The sequence below is a fragment of the Saccostrea echinata genome, unplaced genomic scaffold (genome assembly GCF_033153115.1).
Source record: "Saccostrea echinata isolate AGI-Se365-2 ecotype Australia unplaced genomic scaffold, CSIRO_AGI_Sech_v1 ptg000003l, whole genome shotgun sequence".
NCBI lineage: Eukaryota > Metazoa > Mollusca > Bivalvia > Ostreida > Ostreidae > Saccostrea > Saccostrea echinata.
This window is the reverse complement of record NW_026889752.1, coordinates 11,949,935-11,972,458: the sequence shown is the minus strand read 5'-3', so window position 1 is coordinate 11,972,458 and position 22,524 is coordinate 11,949,935. Positions and strand designations below refer to the sequence as shown.

The 22,524-nt window shown below is 33.1% G+C and overlaps 2 protein-coding genes across 2 annotated transcripts; one reads left to right on the top strand and one right to left on the bottom strand.

Annotated features, from left to right (window-relative positions):
* Positions 1–808: 808 nt before the first annotated feature.
* LOC133178582 (ankyrin repeat, PH and SEC7 domain containing protein secG-like) lies at positions 809–10,698 on the bottom strand. Its single transcript, XM_061313300.1, has 2 exons — positions 10,616–10,698; positions 809–3,915 (listed from the first exon to the last, which is right to left on the bottom strand). Exon 2 carries the CDS (start codon positions 3,910–3,912, stop codon positions 1,120–1,122), a length of 2,793 nt encoding a protein of 930 aa, XP_061169284.1. The 5' UTR covers positions 3,913–3,915; positions 10,616–10,698; the 3' UTR covers positions 809–1,119.
* Positions 5,533–9,081, top strand: LOC133178467 (ankyrin repeat domain-containing protein 50-like). Its single transcript, XM_061313162.1, has 3 exons — positions 5,533–5,562; positions 7,002–7,830; positions 8,882–9,081. The coding sequence occupies exons 1-3, from the start codon at positions 5,533–5,535 to the stop codon at positions 9,079–9,081; spliced, it is 1,059 nt and encodes a 352-aa protein (XP_061169146.1).
* Positions 10,699–22,524: the final 11,826 nt, after the last annotated feature.

Here is a 22,524-nt window from a genome sequence, read left to right as displayed (position 1 = left end):
ATCTTCATGAAGTCTACTTGTATACCAATTTACATGTATATTGGAATCGAACCAGAGCTGTAGGAGAACTGCACAACCCCAGGATGCTTCCACTTAAGTTTCAGGTTTTCTGGCCCAGTGGTTCTTTAGTAGAAAATTTTTAAAGAATTTTCTTGTATGTTTCAATGTAAAACTTAAATTCCCTATTGTGGCCCCACCCTACCCCCGAGGGCCATGATTTGAACAATTTAGCTACTCTACACCAGGATGCTTTCACATAAGTTTCAGCTTTTCTGGCCTAGTGGTTCTTGAGAAGAAGATTTTTAAATGACCCCACCCTATTTTTGTCTTTTCTTGGTTCTCTCCCCTTTGAAGGGGGCTTGACCCTTCATTTTAGCAATTTATGTTCCCCTTCACCCAAGGATGCTTTTTTTCCAACTTTGCTTAAAATTGGCCCAGTGGTTCTTGAAAAGAAGATGAAAATGTGAAAAGTTTACGGACGGACGGACGACGGAAAACAGGTGATCAGAAAAGCTAACTTGAGCTTTCAGTTCAGGTGAGCTAAAATTGTTTACAAACAAAGAGACAGACGGACGGACGACGACCACCTCAATATCGTATAAGTACCTTTGGTTTCTGACCAATATACAGCTAAAACATGAAACAAGGATCATCTCTACCTTAAAAATACACCTTTTTTTTACTCGAATTCATATCTTTTTCTGAGAAGTATTTGAAGTCCAGATTTTCAAGGATCAAATAGCACTCAAGATTTAAATGTCGTTACCTATTATGTGTGGTGCAGCCTTTAAGAAGAAAAAAAATCAAGATTTTTAAATCGATTGGGTTCAAATCCCAAGAAATCTTTATTTTTATTTATTAACAACAGAGTGATTTTTGCTCAGAGAATTTTTCTGCTGTAAAAGCTCTCAGGGAATTTTTCTTTGCTCTAAACACTCAGTCTACATATTGAATTTGATTTTTTATTTTATATATATTTAAAGCTATTGGAATTTTGCATGCATTGTTCACATATCTTTTTTTTTAATTTTGCAGCTAGGATTCAAACACTAAAAGTATGAGTATAAAATTTTATTCTGAACTCAGTACTAGTAAATTTGGCATCGTGACCATCATAATTCAGCTTTCATTTAGGATTTTAAGGATGTACTTCATATAATACTGCACTTTGAAGCCGTTTTCCTTTAGGATTTTCGAACCCATAACATTGTGTCGTGGATTAAAGAATGAAGGAACGAATTGATTTGACAGCCATTCATCACACTTCTTAAAAACATCTTGTACCACAGTGTGATCACATTCCTTACATGTTAAAGTGATTGGTTCAGAAGAAGTGTCTTCTCTCAGTACGAGCTGTTCCAGCATGTCTCTCTCTGTCGAACATTTATTGAATACAGTTTCTACACCATCACGTATTGCCTTTTCTTCTATGGCTTTGAAGAAAGCCATTTTTAGGATGTATGATGGGAAGATATTTTGCATTATGTCATATACTTCAAACTCATCTTCAGACGATATGTAGTCAGGGTGGAGTTTGAGATAATAATCCTTTGCAGTCTTGTTGTCACCAAAGCTAACAACAGGACAAACAGCTGAGGTGATTAAAGATTTGGCAGCGATGTAGCTATTTCTGATATGTGGATGACATCTTTTCATTATTGCTGTTTCCACTAGTGACAAGGAACACCTCCAAAGGTTTTCGTCTTCTTCAGTCGTCATTTTTGGAACAGCAAGACAAGGCAGACTAAGAAAATCTGCATTTAGGAGTTTTGAAGTGATCCTTAATTTGTTTGACCACGATTGGAGGCGCACTGCTGGAACAAAATCCACATTTATTTCTAGACTTTTATACTTAGAACCTCGCCATTGAAACACTACTTTTGGGTCCATTGTAACATCTTTTATAAAAAGTCGGTCATTCTTAGGGAAGTTTTCATCGTACACTATATTGGATACTAGGTGAGTAAATACTTTCACCATCACATCAGTTGTGATTATCTTCGATTCTTTCTCGCTGAGTTCTGAGTATGAGTAATATGTATGCTTTGCTAGAAAAATTTGAGCATAGTCTGATACAGAGGGACGTGTCTCCTCGATCTCTGCACCTCCTTGTACGATAAGAGTTACTCTTTCCCGAATATCATCTTCTTCATACCGTGAATATATATTTTCACTGAGTTCATCAAAACAAAAGATGAAATCAAATTCGTCCGGATAAAGTGTTTTCGTTCCTTCATAAGAACTTCCCGCATAATATACAGTGCATTTCCATTTTGGATCACTTTCAGACAGACACTTTGCAATGTATTTGGTAAAATGTCCAATGGCATCACGAATTTCAATGGCTTCAGGATCGTCATATACAATTCCAGTGGGCGAGTTTTTTATTAAGTTGTTTAGAAACTCCTTTAAATTTTCTGTGTCTTTCTGTATTTCTTTTGATTCTATGATGTCTTTAAAAGTTTCCAATGTCATATATAAATTAGCATGTTTTGAAAATTTGCATATCTGTGTTTTATTCTGAAGACAGTAATGTTTCTGATAAAACTGCACAAAGTCAAAGCTTGATCTAAACACTGCAACATCGTATGCAGTTTGTCCACAGAAATCTCGGAGATCAACCCCACAACCAGCTTTGATCAGGGCTAATGCGATCGATGACTGATTATTCCATGCAGCAAAATGAAGAGGAGTAGATTGGTATTTGTCAAGAGCATTAATATTTGCTCCCTCTTTTATAAGGAAATCAATTATATGATCCCATCCTTTTTCAGCAGCGACGTGTATGGGCTGCTTTTCAGTTAAATCGTTCGCGTTTAAATCAGCTCCAAGTTCTACAAGACCTTTTGTAAGTTCAGTATTACCTTCCTCAACAGCAAGATGCAAAGCTGTTTGTCCCAAAAAATCCCGATTATTCACATCAAGTTCCATGCCAACTAGGTAATCTAATATATCTGTGCATTCCACTCTTTCAACAAGGTAATGCAGAAGACATCTATTCTGATTATCCTTTACATGGATTTTGCATCCTTTTTTCATAAGGTACTTCAGAATCTCCAGTGGTACTTCTTGGATGGCAAGATGCAAAATCGTCTGCCCCATTGCGGTAGTCAAATTTGCAGTGTGCTCATCAACAAGGAAAGAGTCGATATATTTCAGCGATATGTATTCTTCGTCATATGAACACCCTCCTGATTGCTCTATAAAGTGATGTATCGGATTAAATCCTTGCAAATCGAGGTCTGATAGAGAAGCTCCGTTATTTTTCAAGATATTGATAGTTTCGTACTTATATGAATACTGATGTATGACAGCTACGTGTAATGATGATCTTTTCCATGAATCTTTGGAATTTACACTTGCACCTTTTTCAATAAGTTTTTGAGTCAATGTGGAACTTTCTGGTTCTTGTACAAAAGATGAACAAAGAGTGTGCAGTGTCGTTTGGCCACTAGCATTTCTACTGTGTATATCTGCACCATGAGACAAATACAAGTCAACTAAACTTTCTGTTTCACGTGAATTTGATTTTATCACACGATGCAATGGAGTATTCCCATACTCATCTCTAGCATGAACGTCGCCTTTGGCCTGAAGTAGTAACTGAGCAATAGCCATATCTTTAATGACATGCATTGGGTTTTTTTGTGTGTTGACAATAGCTCCATTTTGCAAAAGTAGTTCTACTGCTCTTTCATTCCCTATGTCTACTGCAACATAAAGAGCCGTTATACCGTCATGATTCTGTAAGTTGATGTCACATCCATCTCTGATATATTCTAGAAGTTGCTCCTCATTTCTAGATCTTACCAGTTGATGTATGGTGGGGGATTGAGGTATTTCATTTAACTTGTGTTTCATAAACTTTGCAAGATTTTCCTTGAAATCTTTCGTATCGTCGTCGTTTTCCATACTCTGTAGAAAGAGACCGAACAGTATTGATAAATACATGTTTTATCATTCCACACATCGTCAAGCTTAAATTATATATATATATATATATATATATATATATATATATATATATATATATATATATATATATATATATATATATATATATATATATATATATTAGGGATGTCAACGAATAGTCGACTATTCGACTATCAGTCGAATCGACCGACGATCGAATAATGAAACGACATTCGAATATTATCATAATTAAATAAATGCAATAAAAGAGTGATAACGTGATGGAATTCTCATCACAAAATTGAGAAACCGTCTTTCCTCAGAGACAGTCGATAAGATAATTTTTCTCAACAAAAAACGGTTGATATTCCATGTACATGTACGTATAGCAAATACAGTAATTATAAGTGCTTTACTACTGCCGCGTACTGCGGGAATTATTTATCAGTAACTGCCTGTGTTGTTTTTGTAATTAATTACCCACCAATTTACTAGGCTTTGTTTGTAAAATTATAAATTGGACTTGATCTTATACCATGTACCAATTATTTATTGTTATTTTAAGATTGCTCAAGCGCAAGGAAGAACCATAACTGTGACATGTTTAGACACTTCGATAATATTATCAAAACAATTCGCTTACATTTTAAACTGTATAAGGACATTTTGATAGCCAGAGCAAACAATAATCGAATAAGCAGTATCTAACTGTTTAACAATTTCACAGGCACTTGACGTGTGGATAGTGTGAGATTAACACCCCTCCCTCAATGTATTTCATAATAAATCTTTAAAAAATATCTCCTGGCAATTTTTTCTTTGCTTACTTAAATAAAAACTGACTGCATGTACAAACCGATTTATGAATTCTATTGACGGGGAATTCATACATTTTGGAAAATTAGGTTTTGAAATTCAAATAATCATGCTATCCACGCGTTGCATAAATTTTGATGTTACTTTTTAAATAGATTTAAGTAAAAGGGTTTCTGAATTATAAATAAATCATGTACCAGTGAAGTTTCAAATACAATTTTATTTTCAGGAAATGTTCCGAATATATTCGACTATCGTTCGAATAATGCAATCGAATAATCGACTAAGGAAAATAAATATTTTGACATCCCTAATATATAGATAGATAGATAGATAGATAGATAGATAGATAGATAGATAGATGAATTACATGTACGAGGGGTGAACAAAAAGTTCGCGAACTATCTCTATGTTTACAAAACCACAATTCAGATCAGAATAAAATTTGGCACACATGTTCTATAAATAGCAGCTGTCAAGAAATGTTTAGGTCCATGTTTATGACGTCACAATGTAAAAATGACGTCAATAGGTAGATGACTTGTGACAAAAAATGGTTGACTCAGTTTTACTCCAGCATTGAACGGCTGTAAAGTTTAACGTATATCTTGGAAATTCCTTTGCAGTGGCATATAAGAATTTGTACAATGTTAATGAAGACAAAGAACTTGCAAGAAGTTCAATCATTAATTGGACTGACTGTTTTTGTGAAGGAAGGGAGATGGTTAAAAATGATGTCTGTTCTGGTGCCCATTGAAAGTATGCTGGGAAAGAGATGTATCCGTAGTTGAGCAATCTGTTATGGAAGATCGTCAAGTTACAGTTAGAAAGGTAGTTCAATATCTTAACAATAAAATAATTATTAAATCCCTAAAATATCATTTACTTTAGATTTTAAACATTTCAGATGTGATAAAGAGAACGCGCCTATACTTGATTCACATTAAAAAACGACGCATCCAAGACAGAGGACACAGGTTGTGCTGGTCACCATGCTCATTCTGGTGAATGATATCCCTATCCACCCATCATATTGCCGAGATTTGGTCATTTGTGACAAATGGACTATTCTTGTTATAAAAAATAACCCGCATGGTAATAATTATAAGAATCGAAAAAGTCTTCTTGCTGCTGTGAACAGAACGCTGAAGAGCATGTCACATGACCGCCTAGACCACGTGTTTCGCGCATGGGCAGAACGGTGGCAGATGTGCATTGAAACCGGAGGGGACTACTTTAAAAAGTAATACATACTGAAACCTAATTTTATTTCTTTTATGGAAGTAAAGCAATTAGTTCGCGAACTTTTTGATCACCCCTCGTACGTATGGTTTTCACTGTTTTATATAACAGAAAGAGAATTTTACTGTTTGTACATGTATGAAGCTATCATTATAAATTGATTATCTTACATTGTCGATGACATGGCCTAACTTAAAAAAATCTGTTATTTTTTGGCTGAGTAGCTACATGTAATCTTTTTTTAGAAAGATGTTTTCAAATAACATGTGCACACTTTTAATCTTGCCTTGACCCGATAATAATAGAAATAACTGTGGTGCAAAACATCAAATATAGTGTTTCAAATTTAGATTCAAGATGATACAAAGAAAGCTTTTGTTTTCAACTTCATGAAAAGAACTACTAAAGTCATATTTATATTAACAAAATAAATGAATACGTTTATCGGTCATATATTTTTTTCTCATTCAAAGATTTAAAATCATTAGGCAATAAAAAGTACAAATTTGTAAGCATGATTGCAGAAAAGTAGAATTTTGAACATCATAGGAAGTTTAAACTTTCTGAAATATTTTAGAAATTTAGTATGTGCATCATTCATACCCAAAATAAGCCCTTTTTTTTAATCCATTCATCTATTTATTTATTTATTTATTTATTTATTTATTTATTTATTTGTGTGTGTGTGTGTGTGTGTTTCTTATCATCCATTCTTAATTTGATTTTTTTTTAAATCTGAATCATCAAAAATTGAAACACGACCTGATAATTATTAGATTAAAAATAATACGTGCCTAGCTTTTCATTCAAAAAATTATATCAATCAGATTAAACCTGCTAGGCCATGCAAAAAAACCCAGCCAATTTATAGGAAATAACGTCAAAGGATTTCCAAAATCCAGAGAAAATAAGACTAATTTAGCTAGTTTTCGAGATATTAAGTGGCAAAGATAAAAATCCCATTTCACGGATACAATAATATTATTCAATTCCTTATCGAATACAAACCATATGAAAATGCTCTACAGGGGAATAGTCTCTCAATAGCTTTACTTCTGCTGGAACATGGCGCAGACGTGAATATTATCGTTTGTGGCACAACTGCGCTTTATCTTGCGTGCAAGTCTGGACTCAAAGATGTTGTTGATCTTCTTGCGCGTAACGCAAACGTCAATCCTAGAGAAGCAGATGGTTCTATTGGAGATTCACCACTTTTTGCTGCCGTTTTGGGTGGTCATACAGAAATAGTCGAAGAACTCTTACGTCGTGGCGCAGATGTAAATTATATTCCTCGATACGAGGATGAAACCCTGTTAATGAAGGCCACTGCAAAAGAATACAGTGGAATAGTAAAGTTGCTGATAGATCATGGTGCTAATGTCAACGCTAAAAACCAGTCTGGTAACACAGCTTTGCATGCAAGTGCATATGACAGCTTCAAACTTGACTCAATGTTAACTCTGCTTAAAAACAATGCAGATGTAAGCGCCCAAAATAAGAATGGAAGTACACCTATGATGGTGGCCTTAGAGAGAAACACTTTAACAAAGGAGCGCGCTCAGGCACTCATCGATTATGGAGCAGAAGTCAATATGCGTGATAATTCTAGACAGTGTGCTTTATATCTTGCAGCAAGCTGCTTTGACGGACATGACGTCTTATCCCTCCTGCTGGAACATGGTGCTGACGTCAATGCGCTCAATGAAGACGGTGAAACCGCTCTCCATGAGGCATGTAATTCAGGCTATCTTAAAACCGTTACAGCACTTCTTCAACACGGAGCGGACGTAAATCTTCGATCCAAGGCTAATTTAAGTGCATTAGACATGGCTAAGGAAGAAGAAAATACAAAAACTAGTAGACTAATTGTTCTCGAACAATTAGAGGTCTTTCCACCTTCTTTAGGTTTCTTTAATTTATATATTTTTCTCTCTAAAGTTAATTTTTATCCAAAAAGAATCCATAAAGGCTTGAAAGATAAAAAAATGAAAATTTTAAAAATTTTGAAATGACCTTGACCTTTAACCTTTTCCGCATATTGAAGGTCAAAGGTCATGAATCACATTGCAATTGGTCTCATGCTTCCACGACTTTTAGTTTTAAAGTTACAAGGTTTAATAGTAAGCGCAAAGATGTTAAAGGGTGATAACTCATATAAGGGGTCATCGGATCCTTTTGCACTGAATAGATTGAAGTTGTGTCTAAAGACCCTGAAGACATTAGTGAAGGTTTGATGTCTCTACAATCTACGGTTTCAGAGGAGTAGCGATAACAATGTTTTTCGCACAAGGGGCAATAACTTTCAAAGGGGTTAAGCTCAGGGGACAAGAATGATATCTTTGAAATAGATTTAAGAGTACATATTAATGATGCAAAGATATTTAGGATATGTTGAAAGACAAAAGATCTATAAAAAGAGCTTAATTTCTCATATTTTGAATGACCTTGACCTTTGACCTTTGCATATATTTGAAGGTCAAAGGTCAATGAATCTTATGCAGTTGGTCCCATCTCTCTACAACTTATCGTTTTGAAAATTTTTAATTATTCGTAAGTTTCATAAACTTTCAGGGGCAATAACTCATAAAAGGGGTTGACGAATACTTTCGCAATGAAAAGACTGAAGAGTCCCCTCAATTAGTCGAAGACATTGGTGAAGGTTCCGTTCCTCTACGGTTTATGGTTTCGAAGGAGTAGCGATAACAAGCTATTCTTGCGAAAGGGGCAATAACTTCGTAGGAGGTCATAGGTCAAACACGGGGGGTCGTTTTTCGGAATAACTTTTGATATCCAGTATCATGACCTATAAAGTTTTTCGATAAGTCTTGCAGTTTCAAAAGTCCGGGAAGAAAAATAATAATAATAATAATAATAATAAACATAAGCATTTCAAGAGGTCTTTCCACAGAAAGGTGGAAAGACCTAATAATTAGAATTCTCTCAAAGAAAATCAACGAGTGCAAGGTCGAAGAGGCAGCTTCTTCAAAATCAGAGAGGAGCAGTGCCTCAGATTCAGGCAGAATTGTCGTGCGTACTAGGACAAATCCCTTTGGATCTGTTTTACCAATGCGGAGTAACCTAGTAAAACTAAAGAAAACATGGCGATGAATAGAATTCAACGGTCTCTTCTTATGAGTTGGGGATCCAAGGGAAGTGGGACATACCAAGATAATTTATGAATTAATTAATAAACAGAATTTGTTATCTCTAAGAACAAATGATTTTGCTACTAACAAGGTTTCAAAAATATTGAAAAAAAAATGAGGAGCAGACATGTCTGAAATTATTATATCTTGGAAATAAGTTTGAAAATAAGACAAGACAATAATTAATGTCTCCATTCCAATTTTCATGAAATCAAAGATATATAATGAAGATTACATGGGTTTTTTTACCCTAAGTAACAAAAACGTGGGGGGAAAAAACCCACATGTAATTTTTAGTCATATATGGGTTTAAAAACCCCACGAAAGATTATATGGGTTTATTTCCCCCATGGGGAAAATTTTAAACCCCGTGGGGTTTTTGTGGGGTTTTTCATGGGGTAATTTTAAGTACATGTTTCCCCATGGGATTTTTATCTTTGCCACTTAATATCTCAAAAACTAGCTAAAAATGTTGGATTTTTTATTTCATAAATCAATTTAAATATAAAAACCCCACCATTTAAAAAAAATCCTAAGATAATAGCTTTAAAGGAAAAGGGTGCGCAAGTTCGGAAAAATGTCCATTCCGAAGTTGTCCGTCCCACTGTTAGTTTTAATCAAATTGTATCACGTTGTCTTTTTTAGTTAGATTAAGCTTGTTACATAAAATTATGCAATGTTTTAACTATTTGGGGATATCAAATTGTTCCTATTTTTGAATTATTTTCGATATAAACATACAAGTAAAGATTTCCTTGGGGGGGGGGGGGGGTTATAAGGGAAGGCCTCCTGATCATTTGGTTTAGCAATTATAAAGCCTGTACAACCAGAGTCCCTAATAACAATGACACATACATTAACCCAATTGGAGTATCGCGCATCATGAGTACATGTAGACCTACATATACAGATGTAATTCTTTTGTTGAATACTAGCACGAGGAAGATTATCTTACGGAAAAGGAACATACTTAAAATGAAATATCCGCCTATCTATATATTATTGAAGTTAAGATAGAATGGGTTAATAATTTTGAAATATTGGAGAGAAAACCGTTTTATCCTAATACCTGGTACCTAAAAATTTAAACTAAAATATTTGCATAACCAAGTACAAAGTGAAAGGAAATCCCGAGTGACTCAATCGCGAAACCTTAACCACGGTCTAAAAATAATTCAACGGGCAGTCAAGGTCATTAATTAGATAGTAACTTCTTATCCAGCCAAGAGTTTCCACAAAACAAACTTTCAACCGATGAAAAACTATCTACACGTTAATTGAGGGAGCAAAAAGCTATTAGGAATAAGGAGTTCATGATCGCCTGTTTATTTGAAAAGCTAATGATGAAGATAAACAGAGCAATACTTTAAAGAATGCAGGGCATCAGATCACACATATGTTAATCGTACATACATTTTTATAATAATATTATTAATTGAATTAACACATGCACATCAATTAAATTACTCTCTCGAAAAATAAAGTAAAAAACTTACAAGGTTACAGCTACATGTAACTGTAGAGCATACGTGTCATCCGAGGAGCTCAACATATGTGGTATATGTTACATGAATTCCCACTATTTTTACCATGCCGTGCACATAATTGCGGAGGAAACAACGATCAAGATGAATATCTCCGTCATCTAGTATGAAAGATGAGTTTGATCAATTTCTATTAATACAATGTACAATGGCATGTAATCTTATCCAAAGACAAATATTTTTTGAAAGCCTTTGCATTGTTTATTAAACCGAGGCTTGGAAAAAAATGCAAATGGGTCATCAAGCATTACGCCCTAGTTCTGTAAAGTTTTTGCCAATGAAATTTAAAAATGTACACTACATTTCATGCCCGATAATGAAGAAAACATATTTGGTATTTTTGTATCTGTCAACTTTTGATGAAAAAATATTTTGATGAAAGATATAAATATTAATCGCTAACAGAAAAATTCGGCCCTTAATACAGAAGAATAAAATTAACCTTAATCGCTGTTATGTAATTCACAAAATAGATGGTTATTTGGCCCTTCAAAAAAATTACAATATTCTGAAATCATTATGATAAATTAATGACATCATTGGTAGTTTCAAACGAATGATTTGAATTCCATATAGATGCATGAAAGCAGACAGATAAAATAAATTGGATCACAAAAATAGAAAATTTTGAAATCAATAGACTTTACTGGAATTTTCAATTTTTTGCATTTGTAGAAGAAAATACTTGTTTTCTTAAAAAAAGATATATTTTTAACAAAGAATTTTATAATTTAAACATGAACGTATGGTTTAAAGGGTTTCAATAATAATTTCGTATCTTAATTTATTGCACTTTTTGTGACAATGAGATAGTACAATTTTTTTTTATATAGTAAGCACAAATCTAGAAACTGCTTAAAGACTTGGCAGCTTTGTGGCTATTTCAATTTTTTTTTCATTATTGCTGTTTCCACTAGTGACCGAGAAAACCTCCAAAGGTTCACTTTTTCTTGACTAGATAGTTTGGGAACAGCAAAGCAAGCTAAGGCAGTCGGAGTGATTCGGGGGATAGGAGTATCGAACTGTTTCTCGTTTTGTTTGACCACGATGGAAGGCACACAGCTGGAACAAAATTCATGTCAATTTCCTAGCTTTTTTTACCTGCAACCTCTCCAAAATATTTTCTTTTAATTAGAAGTCGGTCGTCTTTTTGAAAATTTTCAATAAAAACAATGTTAGTCATACGCTGGGTAAACGTTTGGTAAACAATAAATTTGATTCAACCTGTGTCAGGGATCGAAATAATAAATGGCCCACTGGTCTTGGGCCAGTGAAATTTTAATCTGGGCTAGTGCATTGTTGAGAGCATGTCCGCTTTGGGTCAGTTTTTTTTTTTTATACATTACAAAATTTATTCATGGCCGTGCTTAACTTGACTTGCATTTTTGTTTTGTTATGTTGTACTATTAAGAATCACAATATAATCAAAATATGACTAATATAATTATGCATCTGGGCCAGTCTTTTTAAAATCAATTGGCCCAGGGGGACAGTGAAAGTACTGAGTTGAGCCGTAAAAATCTAAGGCGATAGCCCGAGTAACCAGTTAAAAAAATAATTATTTCTAGCCCTGCACTGTGTAAGTTCAGAGTAGGAGTAGCTCGTCTGCTTCTTCGAAATATCAACGAGTAGTCTGCTACAAAAGATTCGAGGGTTTTTTTTTTTAAATCGACAGCTTCCTCTAGAAGTTAATGTATTTCGGTTTCTTTATTTGGAGTGAAATGAGCACTCTCATATACTTTCTTTTCCATATATTTCGGAAAGATATTCTTACTGAGTCCGTCAATGCACACCATATAATCAAATTCGTCCGGAAAAAATGTTTTGGTCCCCTCAGAATAACTTCCAGCACGATAAATAGTGCACTGCAGTTTTGGAACACTTGCACAAAGGCACTCTCCAATGTTTATTGAAAGGTATTCAACAGCATTGCAAATTTCAATTTCAGCCCCAGATCTTCTGCAAGTGTCTTTTTTATTTTTTGAGCTGCAAGATGCAAGGCTGTTTGTCCCCACACATCACGGTCATTAATATCCAATCCCATGCCTATTAAATATTGAAGTACGTCTGACTCAGTACATTCTTGTCTGTCTACCATGTAATGTAGAAGACCTTGTTTTCGACCATCCTTAACGTTTAGATGGCATCCTTTCTTGACTAGGTATTTGAGAATTTGTATTGGGACATAACATATGGCAAGATGAAATATCGTCTGACCAATTGCAGTTTCAGAGTTTGTCATTTCCTTGTCAACAAGAAGTGTGTTAATAAATTTTGTTGACTCTTCTTCTTCAATGCATGAGCACCCTATTGTGTTTTCAATAAAATAGTGTAGGGGGTTTAATCCTTGTAAGTCTAAATCTAAGAGAGATGCTCCAGCTTTCACTAAAATATCTATAGTGTCATTTTTGTCCTGATAATGCACTGTAGCTAAATGTAAAGGCGATCTCTTTTGCGCATCTTTACAGTTCACGCAAGCGCCTTCCTCAGTAATAAACATTAGACATAAACTTGAACAATGTGGATCTTCTATGAAAGAGGAACAAAAAATGTGCATTGCTGTCATGCCTCCTGCATTTGTGTCATGTATATGGGCATTTAATGACAGAAAAAAGTCTACCAAACTTTCTTTTCCAGTCATAATTGCAATACGTATATAGTGGAGTATTTCCTTTGTCATCTTAAGCGTTAAGTTCACCATTGGCCTGAAGAAGTAGTTGAGCAATAGCCAAATCTTGAACCACATGCAAAGGACTATACTTTGTATTAACCAATGCTCCATTTTGCGAAAGAATTCCCACTGTATGTTTATGTCCCTTTCTAGTTGCGACGTAAAGAGGTGTCCAACAAAAATCGACGTTCTCTTCGTTTACGTCACATCCTGCTTTAATGCATTCTAACAGCTGATCCGTATTTCCACTTCCAGACAGTTGATGAAGGTATGGGGAATCTGAGTCTGACAAATCATCATCATCTTCTGGTTTAAAAACTCTTCCAATCTGACAAATGGTTTATAGGACCCTTCCATTTTGTCATATTACATGATCTATGAGAAGAGGTTGAAAGTATATATGATTCCAAGTAAATGACAGCTACAGCTATATAAATATAAGGTTGACTGAATATATAAAACACAAAACATGTATAAAAACTAAAAAAAAAAGACATATAAGTACCTGTGATGATATACATCGTATGACTTATTTTGATCATAAAACATATTTTGCCATCAAAGACCATTAAAGAGCGGGGAAATGCAATTTTCTTCAGCATAACCAGTCAAAAACTTTCAAATTTCTTCTATCATCTTCACATTGCATGGCCGTAGGAGCCGGTGCCCCCCCCCCCCATAATTTTGCCGATATATAGATTACTATAGTAAACATAGATACTATATGCTTGTGCCCCCTCAATAAAAATGTCTGATGACCTTTTTTGTGGGTTTTTTTGCTTGTCAAGGAATTTAAGGTATTTTTTTTTTTTTTTTTTTTTTTTGCTTGTCGGAAAATTTTTTGGTAGTGCCCCCTCAACTGTCAACTGAAAAATGTTTGGCTGTGCCCCCTCAAACTGAAATTTCTTCCTACGGGCCTGTATTGTGGTACTTTTATAGTGTTATCCTTACCTTTGACCTGAATTTACATATTTTGATTATAGCGCTAACATGATCGAATGACATGATCATTTTCTATCAATTGTATGATAACAAGCTACATGTAACGATAATTTTCGTAAGGTTTACCTTTTCAGATAAAAGATGCTGTTTTAGTTGATATGTATATTTGGTTTGTTGGAGAATAAAAGGCTGTAAAAATGTATCTGTTTTAAATCAAAATATTATACACATTATATGTGTAGATGAAAGCTCGTTAACTTCAAATAGAGAGAGCAAGCTCAGTCTGATGTGATAACGGGCTTATTGTTTACTAATGGTACGGTTTCCGCGTAATTCCTACTGCAGTTTACAACATAAATATCACAGAATTTCGTTTTGATGTGCTGAATATGTTCAAATCATTTCTCAGTGAATTAAATCGTATTGTACGAATATGCCATGATCTTGAATAAATCCTACTCCGAGTCATGAGGATGGTGCCAATACCACGTTTCTGTTGTGCCAAGCGGATGAGTCATTGACCCCCCCCCCTGGATGGGACACCAGTCCATCGCAAGTTTACCCCCCCCCCCCCACCCAGTGTTAGCCAGTACTCATTGCAGCTGGGTGGACAGAGACAATACAGATATGCTATGATCTAAATCGCAGTATTCGTATACTTGTCAGTAATACAGAAATAGACAAAGCTACGCGTGCCTGAAAAACATCATTGATTTGTGAACAGGCTTAATAAAAAATGATTAAATGACTTTCTTTCTTTAATAAACAATACGATTAAATATTTCTGAACAAACTTTGATTCTCAGTATGAATTGTTGAAATAAAAATGATTCATATAACACTTAGATTCTATATAAATAACCTCATAATCTTTTTTGTATTAAAGTTTCCAGAAAAAATATTGATAATTATTTTCCCAAATGTTACATGTAAAATTATCTGTATATATCAACATATGTTATATTTACAGATGCATCAGGATGATGTATTGGTTAATTTCCTGTTTATTTGCACATGATTTCAGTTACATTTCTTTCACGTGACTCTTAATTTGTGTATGCTTTATAATTCACCATAGAGGCATGTTTTTAACACATGAAAATATGCTCTCTCTCTCTCTCTCTCTCTCTCTCTCTCTCTCTCTCTCAACAATAAATAGCTTTTAAAAATTTGAATGTTTTACAGGGTTTAATCAAAACAGTGTTGTATAGGGAAATTATTTGTTAGAGAGGAGAAATAGAAAAGTGGTTAGGATGGTCAAGTAAAAAAAAAAGGTGATGGAAATGATAGAAAGTGTAGAAAATGATACATAAATAAACTCATTTTAAAATAGAATGTATTAATTCCATTACTTTTCTGAAACATAAACAACAACATGTTATGCATGACAGCCATTCGTGCGCATATTTGAAAAATCTGTTAAATAGAATTGCCGTATTTTATTGAAATTTCAAAGCATTAAATCAATATTAGATACACAGCACAGTATATGCAAATTAAAAAAAAACAAACAAAGAACACACAGATTTGCAAAACATGTTGCATATACAAGTTATTTCATGATACAGATAAATATGTGAAAACCATCGATCACAGCCAGGCAAGAACTAAACATAAAATATTATTAAAAACTCTAGAAAACCTGTATTCTTTGCAAAATGCCACTGGATGTTAAAAAACTTTGTGATGGACCTCTTAAAATGTTCCTAATGAAACGAAAAAAGTATATATATCAAGTTCAATTTTTATGGGTCAAACCTTGAGTCTAACACACGCTACATGTATATTAACATCTTGTCGTTTATGCAAAATTTTCCCGCTTTAACAACCGAAAAGCGGAAAAATACAATTTTCTTCAACCTAGCCAGTCAAAAACTTTCAAAATTCTTTTTCCAATGGCATGGTAATCAGGCATAAGGCTTGGTTGTTCCTGAAAATCTTCACTTAATAATGTATATAATGACGACATCCATCTTTATATCAAGTTAAAAATCATATGCTTTACAGAATTCATTTTTTCCTATCTATAATGTCTTAATTCTGTTAAATTTGATAAATGATGCTATAACAAGGATTTTAAAAATGTAAATACACCTTATTTCATTATCCTGCGCGAAATGTTTCTCAATGAAAATCTCAGCCAGCCACCTTAATTATTGGCCATTTCGTCAAACAATATACTTTATTTGTGGTATTCACTTTTAAGATATGATGCTATTAAATAATTTCTGAAATTTATATGAGCAACAAATTTCGATTAAATACTTATTGGCTTCCGTAAACTGCTTTGATCCCCGACATTCCTAAAAAGCTGATCATTTGATATCAATATCTGAACACTAAGATCGACTGCGAGAAAATGTTGACAAATCATTGCTGTTTGGTCGCATTGGGTATATTTTTATTTCCCAATTTCAAATTTGCACCGACACTAAATTTTTGAACTGCCTAAAACGCTAGGAAGTCCAGAATAATATGTATCTTGTGTGTGAAAAAAAATATTAATGTCAATCGATGCACAGATAAGTTCACCATCTTATTGATTCCTTGCAAATGAAACTAGATAAAAAAAATCGTGTGTGTGAGTCTCTTCCTTACTATCTAAAGACGTCGTGAGGGTGCCCATAGAATTTCGACAAAGAAGATTAAGTAGGTTTAAAAAAAAAATCGACGGTTACAATCCAATTCAAGTGCAATGATATATAATTTTGGTAACAAAAATATTTTTTCAGAGTAGAAAGTGAACGTTTATTCTGCTACATGATCCTGTTTTTCTAGTACAATTGATCATACTAGCATAACTTTCAGTAAATTATTAATCAGATGTTATTAAAAAAGAATTTATTTTATTATAATCATAATTATACATATTTTATCTTTGAGTAAAAAAGACTTCAAACTTTTCACCGATCTCTTAATTACAGGTAAAGTTACAAATTCTTCTGGTGGTCGAGCACTAAGATCTATTTTGCAATGGATAAAAAATTTACAAAGTAGGAAAGAAGATCGAGTCTTAACTAAAAATTATAAGAGAGAGACGCTTTGGAATTTTAAGGAAATACCTTGTGTATATTTTACTGTTTAATAATTTAATTGTGTAACGCGCCACTTGATTAGCTGAAAAAAGTAAATATTGTATGATATTACGGCACAATTTGACTGTCTTCAAAAACATCCTATATCTGCTTGATATTGCTTTTAAATTTTGTCCGATTGAAAGTAATTTTTGAGGGGAAATCTTTTTCTTTTTACTCTTAAAAATGCTAGAAAGTTAAATAACATGTATAAAGAATAAATTTAATAGCCACCCAAGTTGTATAACATGGGTTGGAGTGTTTAAGCTTTTTTTTTTTGTAAACCTCTTTGCGGTTTATAAACTGTAAACTGTCCCAAAGCAGATTATGCAGTATAAGTTGGCTAGCTGTAAAACCTGTTCCTTAAATAACTTTAAAACTGAACAGTACAATGACTGCAATGATTGCAATTAATAGTAACACAGAAACTATAGCGATGACACTTATTGTCTTTTTGTTGCGTCTACTTGTACAGTTTCCACATGTTTGTGTCTCCTGATTCATTGTATCAAACTGTCCAGCCTGAAACAGTAAACACCATATTTCAAAATTAGAGTATCAATGGAACAAACATATTTAACAAGAGGCCCACGGGCCAGTGGGCAACAACCCTCATCTAAGTAATTTCAGCCATCCTGTACCTCAGAAGAGTTTTAAAGGATATTCGTATTGTTTAATCCAATGAAAATTTTTGACCCCATATTATAACCTACCCAAACTCTAAAAGCTCCTTGAATTACACAATATGGGAATGTTTCAATATGAGTTACATGACCATGCACTAATAGAAAGTTCTTTTCCTTAATTTTCAAAAAAAAAAAAAATGATCCCAGTTTTAGCCAAATCTTACTCAGGATTTACAATTCGAAAAAAAATGAATCCACATTGGAAATGTTTGTGAATAAATGATTATGTTGTGATTATGTCGTATTTCTTAAAAAGAATTTCAAATTCTTATGAAGGCTCATGTAAAACTTTGTTCCCCTTTTATAACCCCGTCTTACCCAATCATTTAAAAATAATAACTACATTAAGAAGCTTTCATCTTTTCTGGTCCAGTATTCTTGAGAGGAAGATTTTCTTAATATATTTCAAGGAAAGAATTTGATCCCGTAATTAACCCAACCCTACCCAGCGGCCATAACTTGAACATTTTAGAATCTACACTGCCAAAAAAAATGCAATAATACATCCTTTTAATCATAATATAATCTTAAAGATTGTAATAAATGTTAAATGTTTTAAAGTTTGTTCTAAAACATATATTTTTTTCAAATAAAATTGTGTCAAAAAGTCAACCACTTTTAATTTTTGTTCAAATAAAATCGAAGGTGTCAAAAAGTCAACCACTTCTTAACATTTTATACGGTTTTTGCACTTCCTGCAACACACACACACACACACACCCTCTCACACACCCACCCACATACATACATATATATATATATATATATATATATATATATATATAGATATAGATATAGATATATATATATATATATATATATATATATATCCAAAATTGAAATAAAGTCTCAGTAATCGGATTACAATATTAAACAAATATAAAAAGAAAACACAAGAATCCTCCGTAAAGCTTTAGCGCTTTCATTCTTCAGAAGATTTTTAATGAAAACGCTAAAGCTTTACGGAGGATTCTTGTGTTTTCTTTTTATATTTGTTTTATATATATATATATATATATATATATATATATATATATATATATATATATATATATATATATATATATATATATATATATATATATATATATATATATATATAGATCTTAGTAGAAATTAGGATTCTTTTTCATTTCTCATTTCTACTCTAGCAATTTACTATTGTTTAAACTTTAGTTAATAGTTTGATGCTTTGATTTAATCTATGATGAAACTTAAAAATTAAGCTTCTCTTTTGAGATTTCTGACAGTTTTAAAAATATTTAATATTCCCAACACTCAAACTGAATTTGAATTACCATGCCTTTTATACTGGATTCCTAAACTAGATAAAATCTTTATAAACAAAGATACATAGCGGTTTCCAGTATATGTTCTTATTCATGGTGCGGCAAGAACCGTATGTAAATTTCGTTTTATTGTTTTTATCGAATGTATATTGTAAAATAAATCTTTTGTTTCTTTTTTCTTACTACTTCCTTGGCAATAAAAATAAGAAAATCAATTTATCGAAAACAGATATATATTTTTTTTAGTTTCTGTAATATTTATGAGGTAACTCATGCAGTCTTTCGGATGATCCGAAGTTTCTGTTTTTATCTATTTGTTTTTATTTTGTCTAAGCATAAGCTTCAGAAGCTTTTATTTTTTCCCCTCTCTTTGGACAAATTTGAACTTCAAAAATAAATATTTGTAATCAATAATTATTTTATTTAATTTATTTAATTAATTAATAATAAATATTAAATCTTATTTTGTTTTAAAAATGTACATTCCTAGATATTTCCGAGTGTATTGCGTGAAGAAGCGTGCGTTTGCGTTATCAATTGTGATCCTTCTTGAATGTGTAGAATCGTGTGCGTGAAGGATCGTTCGTGTAACGAGCTTTATTGGGCGTTAATCGTTCGTGTAACGTGATCGTTCGTGTAAGTTGTCAACAATAATGTTGCAGCTACTGAAACCATCTCGTGTTTGCTCTGCTCCCATTTTGTATTGTTTCAATAGACTCTTAAGGTTGATTACTGTTTGTCGTCTTTGTATTTCATTAAGGGCCTTCAAATCTATGTAACAACACACAAATGATTTAAATTCTAGAAGTAATATCCGATAAACAAGTAGTTCATGTGCATGTGTATTTTTAATATAAAAAATTGCATGCCAGACTTGGAGAATATAGAATTTAATTAATAATTTGAAATTCATACTAAAAAATTCTTTGATAAGTGAAAACTTAAATTTACTTTAATGAAAAAAAACTCTAATACTTTAGTAAACTACATATATATTTAGCTATAGTATAAACTGTAGCTTTTTTTTGGGGGGGGGGGGGCGGAAATCGAACACTTTAGACTATAAATCGTCTGGTTTACCACAGTTTGTAATTTTTCTGCTCGATCCACCATACCCCTGACTTCTAATACCACGCCTCTGATATGAGCTTCTGACTTTTCACTCACCCGCTGACCATCACTTTCTGTTTGATTAACTGTAACCTCTCTCTAATAAGTAAATAGTTATAAACATGTAGAGTCTGTTCGCTGCAGGCCAATGCTTATTTTGTTCAATGAATATTTTTAGAAATATATTGGCATTTTTCTTCATCAATTTATCTTTTTTTAACCTCATGTCCCTCCTAGTATTTCATGTTTTTCTACTTTAACAACACACAAGTACCTGAAGTTAACTTGTGAGGTATCAAATAATTTGATTTTTTCTCTTTAAAGATATTTAAAAAATTGAGGTTGTAAATATGCTACAGTGCCCCTATCTTAGAGCTTTTTGAATGATTAAAGATTTTACCAGATCGCCCATACAGGAACATCAAGAGTTTAAATAAGGTGTCGCGAACGTAAGTACTTATACATTAACTTAAAACAAGTACAAAACTAATGTCTGTTGCATCCTCGTCTTATTAATTTAGATTGCAATAGCAATCAAATAATGTATCGTCCTCGTGTACAATATTTACAGTATTAAACTACGTGTTCTTAGGTTTACCTGATCAATACACAGGACTCCAAGCAGGTATGATACCGCGATCGACAGAGGATCATAACTGACTCCACCTCTGGAGGTTTAGGGGTCCATGTTTTCGCAGTTTACGATTTATATAGTTTAAAGGATTTATGAAATCGAACACTATTTGTTGTCTTCACTTTAATTTTTCAATACTGCAGTTAACTAGAACTATAAACTACATGTAGTACGAATGGACTAGATAGGGTGACTTTAATTATAATGGAAGGTTAACTATATAAGATTACTTCAACAAAGGTTATTTAAATACGTACGTAATAAATTGCTACAATTTTTTCTTGTAAGAGACCTACTTTGTGAATATAACGAATATTGAAAACTTACTTGTTTGATGCACGTTAACAAACTTTGCTTGTTCAATACATATCATATCAATCCAAAATCACAGCAAAGTTAATGAATAGTTAGTTTTCTTCACTAACTAGAACACTTCCTTTCAAATAACATGGAATAAAAGAATAATTGTCTCTCTTTACACTGTAGTGATCAATAGATATTTTTGTTGAAAACTAATTTCTCTACCTGCCCGTCCGCATTGTCACTCTTCGTGCCTTGTCCCTTGCTTTCTTTGGAATGGTCTTTAGCTCTTCATTTTCCTTATATTTCGTTTCTAAACCCATGATGGTAATTTTTTTTTTTTTTCAAAATGTCTGCAAAAAGGTTTATATTTGCCTATTTACCTGTCATTTTATCGTACATGACCAGCACCCTATGCGTTTATTACCTTTACCTACACCAAAGAAATATCGATAAAGTAGGGATGTCAAATCGGTCAATTTTTGATAATCGGTTACTCGGACGTTTTTCCGATCGAGTACCCGGGTACTCGGAAAAAATGTTAATATAAGTTTGTTAATTTTGTTGAGTCCCGTTAAGCTTTGTTAAACCCAAAGCTGTTTTTTATCACGTTTATAAATGTATATTAACATGGAGTCCAACGGAATTGATTTTTTTGGTACTAAATTTTTTTATCAAATAAACACAAAAGACAATTAATACATCAAAAATTACCAACGGCTTAGTTTTTCAGGATTTATTTCATCAACGCAAAAGGAGAACAATCTATCAAGCAGGCTTGTGATGATATTAGACTAGCGAAAGAGAAGGAACGGACGTTGCTGGGATCGCTAGTCTAATATTATTTCATTTGTTGGTTGTTTTCCCCGTATACACTAAACTTACTACGCAAACTGACTTTCAATATATATATTTTTTAATCTTTAATTATTTCTAAATATTTCTTCACTTTTGAAGTGGGTAGCGGCATTTCTATGCATGTCCGATTTCGCTGCCGTATATTAACTAAATAATTTTAAAATGATTTGAAGACTATATTTAAACGATGAACACCGAAAACATTCATTGAAGCCATTCAAAAACTAAGGACCACAATAGGTGAGAAGAGCTGTGTACCAGGTGATTGGCCACTAATTACTGGATATACACAGCCAC